At 35.8% G+C, this 12,847-nt stretch overlaps 1 protein-coding gene across 3 annotated transcripts in view; it reads right to left on the reverse strand.

Moving 5' to 3' along the window:
- The window catches only part of alg9 (ALG9 alpha-1,2-mannosyltransferase), a 191,810-nt gene that overhangs the window by 72,883 nt on the left and 106,080 nt on the right, over positions 1-12,847 (reverse strand). For all 3 annotated transcript variants that reach the window (XM_039763958.1, XM_039763957.1, XM_039763959.1), the window contains exon 9: positions 7,524-7,654. In XM_039763958.1, the coding sequence (XP_039619892.1) occupies positions 7,650-7,654 (5 nt within the window). In that variant the 3' untranslated portion in view covers positions 7,524-7,649. The remainder of the gene's footprint in view (positions 1-7,523; positions 7,655-12,847) is intronic.

Here is a 12,847-nt window from a genome sequence, read left to right on the forward strand (position 1 = left end):
CACCAGTTATGACTTTGTCAGCAAATGAATTTTGTAAGTGTGTGCCATTACATAAGCTTTATTTGATGCTAATACACAACTGAACTACTACTTTTCTTTGCGTAGTGGATGTATATATGGTATTTTGCTTGACATATGCATGTTAAATTGGTTGTATTGTCATGAGAGTATCATTGTTGTATTCTCCTAATGAAGACAAAAAAATGACATACAGACGTGTTATATGACATACAGTATTGAAGAAAAATGAGCATTGCATGAAAATGTCACATGAAAATGCTACATAAGTAGATATTTTAAATGTACTGTTATTTAATGTGTTAACAAAGAAGCATATATATTACTATATCATATATTTTTTCATTATGGATCTGTATTTCAATATACTGTAACTTGTTTCCTTGGTAATTTTAATTTTATGCATTTAAAAACATTATTTTTAGAAGGGGTCTGTGGCCTTTAGTTGACAGGTAAAGGGGTCCATGTAACAAAAAAATGATAAGAACCCCTGTTTTAGATAAATACCTTATTTGTTCCAAAGAGAAAGTAATCAGTTAATTAATTAATTACCTAATAACATATTATTTAAATTATTTCAACAGGTACTGTGTGAAAATGTCATTTCCCTCTTGTTAAACCAACCAAATTAAAATGATAATTAGAATCACTGACTGAACAGAGCCAGGCTTGATTACAAGCAGCTCTAATCATTTATAAACCTTACTTACTTTGACCCTCATCATTGGAGCCAAACATTCAACAAACCCATAATTGTATATACCTATCAGTCTGGAAAATGATTCAATGCAATTTCTAAGACTGTGAAACTTCAATTAACCACAGCAAAGGGCATAATCTCCAAATTAAAAACACTTAGAACAGTGGCGAATCTTCCTGGGAGTGGCTGCCTGACAAAATTACTCCCAAAGGCACAGTGTAAAATCATCCAGCAAGTGTAAAAGAATCCTAAAGAAACAGGCTTTTCTTGCTGTAGCAAAGGTCAGCAGAATTCATGACTTCACAGACAGAATGACACTAGGCAAAATAGGCAACTTAATGATTTAGTCGATGCCCTAATGCCAGTTAGAGTATTGATAAACTTTATAGATATGACAAACTTCTTATTTGCAATTGCAGCTTAAGTATCTTGAGTTGCCCTTGGCATGTGGATTGCATAACAAAGCCAACATACAAAAAAATGCAGTCCCACAGAAATTATTTATTTTGATCACAGTTAAAAAGAAGTTTAAAATTGCTGAAATAAAGATTGTTCCATTACTTCTGTTACTTCATTGCTCTAATCAGGATTAGCAGGGACTGAAAGTGGATGATAATTATTATGTGCTGGCATACTTTATATGACCAAATTACTTACAAATTTGAACACAGAGAGTTTAATTTAGTTGCCCATCTGCTGGGCTTCAGACAGCAAGTGAGTTGGCAAAGAGTTAATTTGGTACCATCATGACTTATCTTTCAAATATCTCACTATCATCCTGTAAGGCAGCTCATGGGGTTAAGGGTCCAGAGTAGTATGAAAGTGGATGATAATTATTATGTGCTGGCATACTTTATATGACCAAATTACTTACAAATTTGAACACAGAGAGTTTAATTTAGTTGCCCATCTGCTGGGCTTCAGACAGCAAGTGAGTTGGCAAAGAGTTAATTTGGTACCATCATGACTTATCTTTCAAATATCTCACTATCATCCTGTAAGGCAGCTCATGGGGTTAAGGGTCCAGAGTAGTATTACAATTATGACTTGACTTGCACATACCCATTTCTCTGCTCACAGTGTGAGAAGTGATAATCTGATGAATTTTGTAAGTGTAATGAAAGCAGTCCAGATCATCTTCAATGAACCCAGTGGCCATGTATATTATAAACCCTGATAACACATAAACATCAAGGCAAATAATACTAATTAACAAACTAAAGTGTGGTAGGTAAATTCAATGAGCAACAGCTGTCATTAAAAGTTTGAAATCCAGCACCAATGAGATGTGTAAATTACGATTCTAGAATGGTCCCTTTAGAGGCATGCAACCAATAATGGAGATCTGTAAGGTGGAAGAGGAGAGTTTAATTCTTATTAGGTCATGTATAACAATTCCCAAACTAGTCATGCTGGCTACACTTAATGCAGAAAGATAAAAAACATTTTAACCAAATACTATAAAGTTGCTGTTAATCTCTATCCCAGACTCTCTAAGTGGCCCTACACAAGTCACATTGACCTTGTTTCAAATATTACAAATGAAACCAACAGAATTATAGATTACCACTTGTAAAGTGCCCCACGGATTCCTACATTAACCTTGAGAATAATCTAGCAGTTTCCCAATTTATCTCAACAGTGCTGTTTTGTTGAACCATTTACTAACATTTTTTTCATGAATCTCACTCAATACAAGCCAGTTTTCTGATTAATGATAATATTTTTCTATCATATATTTTAAAGGCAATAATATCTCTCTATTATAAAAAAAAATCTTGGGTAGGTAGACTAGGGAGACAACATGTGATCTTCTCAGAAGACAATTTGAAGTCCCGAGAGAGACACTTTAACTTGCTCCCAGCTCTTAAAACAATGACAAGCGACCTGCAAAACACGCAGCACGCAGCAGATGATCCGACCACTTCTCCTTGCATGTGTTCAGCCACCCTAACCCCCCTCTTCAGAACGCGAGCAGCAGAGACACGAAGTGGCAAAAAGGGCAGCGGCTGGACAGGCTTTAAAATGATCGACCCCCTTCACAACACGAGCAGCTTTATATGTCCTGCGATTTAACCACACCCCAGGCCGGTAAAAAAGAACAAGTATTGTTTTTACAACGTCACGCGAGACAAGGCAGTGAGCCATAATTTAAAACAAGTCCACGGACATCTAACCTAGCAGTTGTTGGATTGCTTTTGGCAGACACGCATCATGTGCTCCCAGCTCTTACAGCAACGACATGCGACAACCAGAACAGGCAGCTCGCCAGCAGCAGAAAGACAGCAGATGATCCAACGGCATCTCCTTACCGCGCGTTCAATTGCCCACTCTTCACAACGCGAGCAGCGTTATACGTCCTGCGAGAAAGAGATGTAACCATGCCCGTGGCCAGAAATAAAGGACAAGTATTGTTTTTACAAAAGTTTTTAAAAAATAAAAGTGAAAATAATGCATATGTAACAATTCCCATGAAAATAACAATCTCTTTAAATTGTATATCCGGAAAACCAAACACGGGGGTGGGCGAGTAAAGCGAGCAGGCCCCTAGTATTTTTAGAAGTAGGAACACACTTACAAATGAGCACATTCCTGTTGCCCTGAGGACTTAATGAAATTCCCACATAAACAGGAGCAGCAGCAAAGCTCTGAATCAACAGCTTTAGATAAGGTCCTGAAATCCACAGTTCTATCTTTTAATTGTTTATATGAATATTATAACCAATTTTATAATGTGCTGTGTAATGTAGGCCTTCAGAGACGTGACCACACAAAGAATGGTTAATTATTATAGCAAATAATGCTACCATGTCACAATACCACGGGAGACAAATAAATGACCCAAAAAAACCCCAAAAAAAACCACACACAGGTATTAGCCATAAACCAATAAAATGCTAACTTCTTGCTTTCAAAACTTTGCTACTATAAAATACTGTAACCATCTGCTTCAGTCTTTCCATTTCATACTTGTAAATAATCTGTAAAGAAGCATTTTTATTGCACAGTTTTTCTGAATTAATTATTCGCCCAAAACAACAGGTCTGATATACAACTACACAAGTGTTCACTGGGATCAAACCCTTTTCTAGCTAGACTTCACTGGTTTCCTGTCTAATACAGAATTATCATCAAGTTAAATGACCAAGCTATACATTGCTGCACCTCAGAATAACTATTGTGATTTATTCTACATAAAATTACAACAAGCTAGAAATCTTCTACTTGATTCTACAATAGTACCCTTTAAACCTACTATGCAATCTGCACATATAGCCTTATGCCATGTAATTGACATTTTTTCCCTTTGGTATGTCTATGTGGTATCATCAATCATAACATTCAAACTTCATCTGAACATTCAGTTTTTTTTTTCTCTTGTGGTTTTACAACCAATTTTTTCTATTTAATTATTTTAAAAATGGATTGTTGTACATATGTAATGCTGACCTAGCAGTTCTTGTTATATTAACAGTACTAACAAGCTATTAACTATTCTGTACAATCTGAAAATTACTCTTATTTAAATTTAATATAATGACATTTGCAAATATTTATACATTCTGAATAATTTAAATATGACACATCACTTTAAAATACATTCTATACATTCCAGACCTGCCGCTTTCCACTGTAGATCTGTTTGTAATGCAAGACCAGCAACAAACTATTTGGTTTAATCTTTGTCCACACAAAAGGCTGCACCTACAAATTGTGAAATAATCAAACATGTTTCAATTTTGTTGTGGTGAGTTGCAGAGTAGTATCACTGAGTCACTAGTAATATCACACTACATAACTGGTAGTCAAGGGTGCACACTCTGTGCGTTTACATGCATGCACATAATAGGGTTAAGATGAATAACCAGGTTAGGGCAGAAACTTGGTTTCTTAATAATCCGCATTTACATGCAGAAGTAATTGTTTGGAGTTCTCCTATGGCATCATTAAATTGTTCAAATAAAGAGTTAAATGTTATGATTGGCCAAAATGAATTCCAAAATAAGCATGACTCTTGTGATAACATTTTGTGTTTTATAAATATGTCATAGTAACGCTTTATTTATAGGTTTCTGTTACAGGATTGCTCATAGAAAACTCTTTTCAGTTTGGTTGTGCAACTGAACCCTGCAAAGGACTTGGTATATATGCTTTTTGCCTTACACCCAATAACACAGGTATTTCTACTTCAGCAAAATATGCGTTAGGATACTCTTTACTTTAAAAAGTGCCGACTAGTTAACACATGTTTCTTTAACATGTTATCCTACTGCTCTCAAGATTGTGTCGCTGAGCTTAGCACTATACATTCATCTCATCAACATAAATTTAGTGATTTCTGAAATATTGAGACAGAATATTTCAGCTAGTAGAAGGAATAATGTGATCTCCAGAGCATTAGCCTCTAGAAATGCATTTTGTGGATGCTTCTACCTATGCCTGCTGAAAGCATGTGTAAAGAGAACACATGAGCAGGCTGGCAAAGTGTAATAGACACATGCAGACTACAAAATCCTTACCAGTAGCCCCGAATAAACATGGCCAATAAATTGGAATATTAGTGGGCTAATCTACCTCTGTTAATCAGGTTTCTCAGAGGCCAATAATCTGATTTGTCTAATTGGAACAAGGGGGTATACATGGTGTTTTAGAAATCAAGTTTCTATGAATAACTGGGTTATTGAAACACATGTAGATAAGAAAACTGTGACTGTCACTGACTCACTTAAGATTATCTAAATAAAGACTAAAAATTGCTGTAAAGGTTGTGTAATGTGATTAGGGCTGACGCCATCTTATGATAGCTTTTATTGTGAATGAAACTATAAACGTTACTTGATTAATTTGCATATATCTTAGGGAACTGATTTTTCAGACAAATCTAAGGACAAAAACAACACAATAAGGGTAAAAATTAAAATAATGCTAAAATAGAAGTGACAATGGACCCAAAAATGTTAAAAATTACCCATGGCAAGTTAAAAATAACACTTTCTTCATACCCTTAGACACACCCAAGTGACAGTAATTAACAAAGACAACTGCTCAATAATATAAAAAAATAATTGATTTATTCTGCATTGTCTACACATATAGAGTAGTTCTGGATGTTTGTATTGTCTAAGAATTGTTGAAATCATAGGTATAAGATGTCAGTTAATAAGGAGAAATGCAAATGACCAAAATAGTCAAAAAATAAATCAAATAGTTTAGAAAAGGACTGTTTGTACTGTGAAGTCCAGAAAAAGAAATGTCCTACTCATATTTACACTTTATACATTTATATCTGCTGCCATTTTTGTTTTTCTCCAAGTTTTTCCCATCATTACCAGTCTCTCAGCAAGTACAATATTAAGTTTATGGGTACATCCATCTATCCATTATCCAACCCGCTATATCCTAACTTACAGGGTCACGGGGGTCTGCTGGAGCCAATCCCAGCCAACACAGGGCGCAAGGCAGGAAACAAACCCCGGGCAGGATGCCAGTCCACCGCAGGGCACACACCCACACACCAAGCACACATTAGGGACAATTTAGAATTGCCAATGCACCTAACCTGCATGTCTTTGGACTGTGGGAGGAAACCCATGCAGACACGGGGAGAACATCCAAACTCCACGCAGGGTGACCCGGGAAGTGAACCCGAGTCTCCTAAATGCAAGGCAACAGCGCTTTATGGGTACATTCTGCAACAATTTAAAAATTCATGTGGAGTTTGAAAACAACCAGATATTATTAATATTTTATTAATAACTAGTGTATTCTATTCTTGCTACTCTTCTATGGATCTTTATTTGCCAGTACCTTTTTTGCTGGCTGACTCATGAACACTGACTTTACCTGAAGCAAGAACAACTTGCAGATTCCAGTATGTTGGAGGATTGGCTACTGTGCCGGATTTTCTCTCTTTGAAAAACATGTCTTTGGCCATTATTTGATGGTATTTAAATGACTTTAAAAATCCCTCCACGCTGATAGACATCAATTTTGTTATTTCTGAGAATTTTCATTTTTGATTATGGATATGAATCAATGCGCAAACAACTTCATTCTGATGGAAAGCCAGAAGTTAGAAACATTTACAGGATTAAATTATCCTAAATTATTCAGATTGTTAACAAAAGGATTAAAACAATCACCCCTAATATGTTTATTGAGTCATATTCGATGTGAAGGAAGAAGATAACTTTCACATTTGAGAACTACATATTTAATTACTTTACCCAATTTAAAAAAAAGTTTTCATTTTTAGACTATCATCATCTATATAAAGGATAACATTTTTAAAAATATCTGATCAAATTCACTATAAAAAACTGTAATAATGTAGAAAATTTATATATAGGCAGTTTACAGTATGTTTTAACTGCTACTGCATCATCAGAAACAACTTAAAGAAAATATTGTGCAGTTTTGAAACTCTAGGGATGCTAGAGTACTTAAAGAAAGAATAGTATTTTAGTAGTGAAGGTGTCATCAATGTAAAACACACATATTTCTCAACCCTGGACTTAAAACCTATAAAAGACACAGACCCACACCCAGCTAACAATGTCTAGGACAGTTTGGCTCTATTATATATCTAAAGTTGAAAGTTACATTTTTGCTGCTTTAGATAGATAGATAGATACTTTATTAATCCCAAGGGGAAATTCACATAAGGGGAAAGGATAAAACATAAGCAAATCACAAAATAATTCTGCAAAATTACGGTAAATTAATACATTAGCACACAAATTGTTTTACAGAAATCAAGAAATATGATTTTGAATAAAAGTTTTGCTCCTCAAAGACTACTAACCTTGATGAATCAAGGAAGAGCTTGTATGCTACGACAGTCCATTCATCCTTAATGGCAGCATAACGTGGCTCTCGTGGTGTCTCAGTTTCAATATCAAGATCTACAAGATAATGACACTGTTTGATATCAACCTGAAGGAAAAAAGAACAGAGATAAAGTCAGATCAACTAAAACTTACACATGAAATCTTTAAATAAAATTAAAATAATATTGACTCACTGCAATGAAACACTTAACAGCTTTTTCCTCAAATAAGTTTCTCTATTTTGGTGTTATATCTTGTCAGAAGTTTAAAAAACAAAGTGCAACTGCATCCTAAATATTTTTTGTATTTCTATGCCAACTTATTAATACCACCTAAACTGGATAAAATAAATTAACATACATTCTCATGTGAGGTGAAACTATATTTTTTCAGGTTTTAACATGTAAATTCATGTCATGTGTACTGTAAAATGTTTTTAGAAACTTTTTAATTATACAAAAACATATCCTTGTTAGGGCGGCACGGTGGCGGCGCTGCTGCCTCGCAGTTAGGAGACCCGGGTTCGCTTCCCGGGTCCTCCCTGCGTGGAGTTTGCATGTTCTCCCCGTGTCTGCGTGGGTTTCCTCCGCGCTCGGTTTCCTCCCACAATCCAAAGACATGCAGGTTAGGTGGATTGGCGATTCTAAATTGGCCCTAGTGTGTGCTTGGTGTGTGGGTGTGTTTGTGTGTGTCCTGCGGTGGGTTGGCACCCTGCCCAGGATTGGTTCCTGCCTTGTGCCCTGTGTTGGCTGGGATTGGCTCCAGCAGACCCCCGTGACCCTGTGTTCGGATTCAGCGGGTTAGAAAATGGATGGATGGATGGATATCCTTGTTAGCTATCTTTTGTTATTATTAATACTGAATGACAAAACACTTAAAAGAATATAGATAGATAGATAGATAGATACTTTATTAATCCCAAGGGGGAATATTAACGTCCAAAAAGAATATAAAAAAACTGCTGAAAGATTACGTGATTAAATTCAATATACAATATCCAAGTCTGAACAGTGCTGGAAATACTATTTTACACAAGGTATACATCAGGTATTAAATCACTAAAATACAGTAAACAATCCAATAATAACTGCATATTCACTACAGTCTCTCTTATTGATTTCATACATGTCTTGAATAAGCTGAAGCCACAGACCAAAATTTGTCCTTCACTTTTTATTAGTTCTCCAAAAGACCAGTAAACCACACCAACTTAAAATCTACCTAAAATATCGTACTGTAAGCAGACTGCATTTTACAAAGTCAAACACTAGATGGAGACTTCTTGTGCTATTTTCAAAATTCAGGCATTTGGATTTTTATTGGAAGAATGAACTCCAGCTGCATGCAATATTGTAATTAAAATTACACTGTTTAATATTGTTCATAACCTTGGTAGATTTAGACAACTGGATTGCAGAACAATTTACAGCATAATACTGCCAAAAATAGTAGGGCAATAGAGCTTACATCTCACAAACGTAAAACAGACTAATAGCAAGCAAAAAGAGTCCAAGACTGTCAAATAATAAGAGTAACAATGAGGACAATACAATTACTTGTGCTTGAAAAAAAAAGAAGGTAGACGCATGAAATCTGTACAAATTCATGATAAAGAATATGTATTTTTATATAAAGGTTTGCTATTAAGATATGCTAAATGTATGCTGTATTTGCTGATGCCTGCATTTCAGAAATGCAAATACAGTGTAACTTTAATCATTTATGCTAAGTGACAAAAACAAGGATGAAAAAAATGCCCAAGGCACAATGGGAACATGTTGAAAAATCTGAGGTATTGATCATGTTACCATTAGATATAATAGTTAAGTAGATCAGAGGATACATCAGCTGGGCTGGTAAGAAGAGATGGGTGACTGCAAGAAAATTGCAAAAAGGTGAGCTATGATACACATTTGTAGAGACATAAATTTTCTTTAATTTGCATTATTTACAGACTGAAGAATAGTGTGAGGGCCTCATGAAAGCTTCAATAAATGAGATATGAAAAGAAGATTAGATTTACATAGGAATAATAATGTTTCAAAACACAACAACTGAAAATGTTATGTTTTTCCTGCAGTGAACAGCAGCTAGGCTTGGCTGCTCAATTCAGTTTAAAATGAATACGAATACGGTATGACACTGGCATTCTTGAGCCCCAGCAGAATGCACATTATAGACTCTAAAGTTGGTTATAAGATGCATGATCATGACCTGAAAGAAAACAAAAGCAATAAATCTCCACACTGCAAAATAAAACTACTTTACTTTATTCCAACAATTTAATCTTGGCTCAGTTTCACACATGCTGGGAAATGGATTTTATATAATCAAAGAAAAAAAAAAACTCCTCTTCTGCACTAACTACAATTTTGACCTCTGGTACAACAAAAGCTGGGAGTGTCACTACCATTCTGCAGGCACATCTTCAAGACAGCATATGTGCACCAGACATGACAGCTTATACCCAAACAATTTGCTTCACTAAAGCATTTCTAAAACATGGACAAGAACAGGTGCCTTTGTGGCTGGCTTGCTTTGACGTCAGTGCAGGCTCAAGAGAGCAGCGGATCTTTACTACTATCAGCAAGGTCACTGATAATCTGCTGAAATATTGTGGCAACACTCTTGGTGCTAAACCTGCACTTTCTCCCCCCTGAACCCACCAATCAATTGGTAGAGGTCGGAAAAGACAAAAGACATAAACAGAGCCATTTTGCTCTTTTGTTGACAGTAATCAATTGTGAAGCTATCAAGGTAATAAAAGGGTAGCTTTGAGTCCTTCAATGCTCTAATACTGATCTGAAGATTTTTAATTCTTTTTGCAAGGAAAAACACAACAAATGACATATGGCATATGATTCATGTTTCCATTATATCAGATTTACAAAAACTTTAACTCCTTTAGTTCTGAATTGGTAATATTATGTTTCTGAGGTTTTAATGATAAAAAATTTAACATTTACTTTTAACTTAATGCATACTATTACATGATTAAAAAATACAAACACCATCATCCTCATCATATCTATTTTATAGCCATTTTGTAGGTTACACCTCAAAACATTTTCCTCCACTCTCCATGGTCCTGCAAATCCTTTGGGATGAGAAATGATCTTTTCATATCTTCGGACACTAAATCTAAACACATTTTCATCGGACCCTCTCCTGGCTTCATCCCCTCCACCTCCATCTCAGTACGCCTCCTCACTTAAACACACTCTGCTTTTTTCCACATGCACAAACCACCTTAGTCTGTTTCTTCTCAACACCCACTTCCAACAGAGAGGGGCATGAAGAAATAACTCACACTTATTTTTGTTAATTTGTATGCAAAATGAAAGAAGAAACGTAAATACAGAAATAACTAACACAAATACCTTTCTCCTAACGTATATATTTGTCAGTGTTAACTTAATGACTCTGATTGCATAAGTCAGAATTAGTATATGAAGATAGGACAAGTGCATCAGAGGACAGGTACAATTTTTACTCCATTTATTGGCCAGGCATTTAGTGCCGTGCAAGAAACTTTTTTTACATTATTGATACAATAAATTTGAAACCTATTATTATTCTGTTCCAATTTGCCAGGAAACCACAGTCTATTCTAGCAGCATCAAGTGCAAGGCAATAAAAGGAAATTTTTTTCATTACAGGGCACACCACAGAAGTTATTCATAATGGGGTAATTAAGAGCAACCAATGAAAGCATTTCTTTAGATTGTAAGCTGAACTAGCTACAAATTAACCAGAGTGCAGTACATAAGTACATTGCTGCCTGTCTGCAGCCTTCTGTGAAGCATGGTGCTAACTATAACTGGGGTGCATTTCAGCCAAAATCACCTTCTTTTAGCATGATAAGAACTCTAAGAAAACTACATAGGCAGTTAAAGGCCTACTTGGAGTGGACATTTGCAATTAAAAAACTAGTCATATTAAACTGGCCACCTGAGAACTTCAATCAAAACGTTATTGAAGCTGTGTGAAATCACTTGAATAGAGAAAAGAACATAAGGCAGCCAAAGTCCACAGAAAAGTTATAGTAAATCCTGCAAAAAATTTTCCAATTTTTACTGTAGGATCACGTGAAAGACAACTACACAGCAGTGCACCTGAGTTAATTACTTCAATTTTGCATTCTAATGGAGGCCACACAAAATGACTTGCTCTAAAAACAAAAGAAATTCTTGTTGCTTTTTATTGTATCAATGTGTATTTGTATTTATTCTAATGTTACTGTATATACTGTAGTGTTGCAGCATTTTCTGCTCAGAAGATCAACTTTAAAAATAATATTCTTAGGTGATCTAAGATGTTTTGCCCAGTATATTGTGTAAGATTGACCTAAATAATGTATACTTATTAACCAAAGCATTTAAGCAGCTATGGTGATGTGTGGCAGGGGTCAGTACAAGTATGCAGGTTTTTAGATAAAATAGGGGGCCTCAAGCTTTGTGGACTAGTGTGGCTGCAGCCCTGTCAGTGGGGTGTTCAGTGTGGAGGCGAGCTGATTACCTGTTAACGTGCAGGCTAAGTCAGCACAGTTGTTCCACATCTGCACTCCACGGTGGGGTCGTAATTAGCTGCACCCACATGAGTATATAGATAACCTGAGGTGACAAGGGAAGGGATAGCAAAAGAAAGAAAGAAAAAAGGAATGAGAGATTGGGAGGTTAAAAGGAAAAGAAGAGTCAGGATTGTGACAGTGCCGCTACTGTAGAGAGGAGGCAAGTAGTCCGGGGCGATGCCCTGTGTGGAGTGAGCTCAGGGGATAGGAGGCACTCAGGAGGTGCTGTATTAGGTGGATGCAACTAGGCTTGTGGTGGTTTTATGGGTAGATCATGACTTTATTTTAAACTTGAATTTTTAACCTGTTTGTTGGATTGTTTGTTTTTTCTACATGTGTTTATTTATTTATTGAACTTATGCAATGCACTTTGCTTTGGACACACATGGACTGTGAAAGTAAAAAAGCACTTTGCATGTTTGTACCAATCTTGTTGTTCTGTGTCCTCATTCTCCCAAGTCCATCTTGGTCTATGACTATCGATGTCCCAAGTTCAAGGGGCGTATGCCAGCTGTGGGCACCCAGGCATCACAGCAGCTAATTTCAATTATGACTTTAGTTAGATTGAAGACATTAGGTAGCAATACATTTTCATGTCTGGAGACTTCATGCTTATTTAACTTGCACAGAAAGCAAACTTTGCAATTTTTATTTTCACGTCATTTTTACATACTACTTATACTCAGTAAAAAATATGTAATACTACAAAAAATCTGATAAGCTTAAATT

This window comes from Polypterus senegalus, chromosome 9, assembly GCF_016835505.1.
Source record: "Polypterus senegalus isolate Bchr_013 chromosome 9, ASM1683550v1, whole genome shotgun sequence".
NCBI classification, from domain to species: domain Eukaryota; kingdom Metazoa; phylum Chordata; class Cladistia; order Polypteriformes; family Polypteridae; genus Polypterus; species Polypterus senegalus.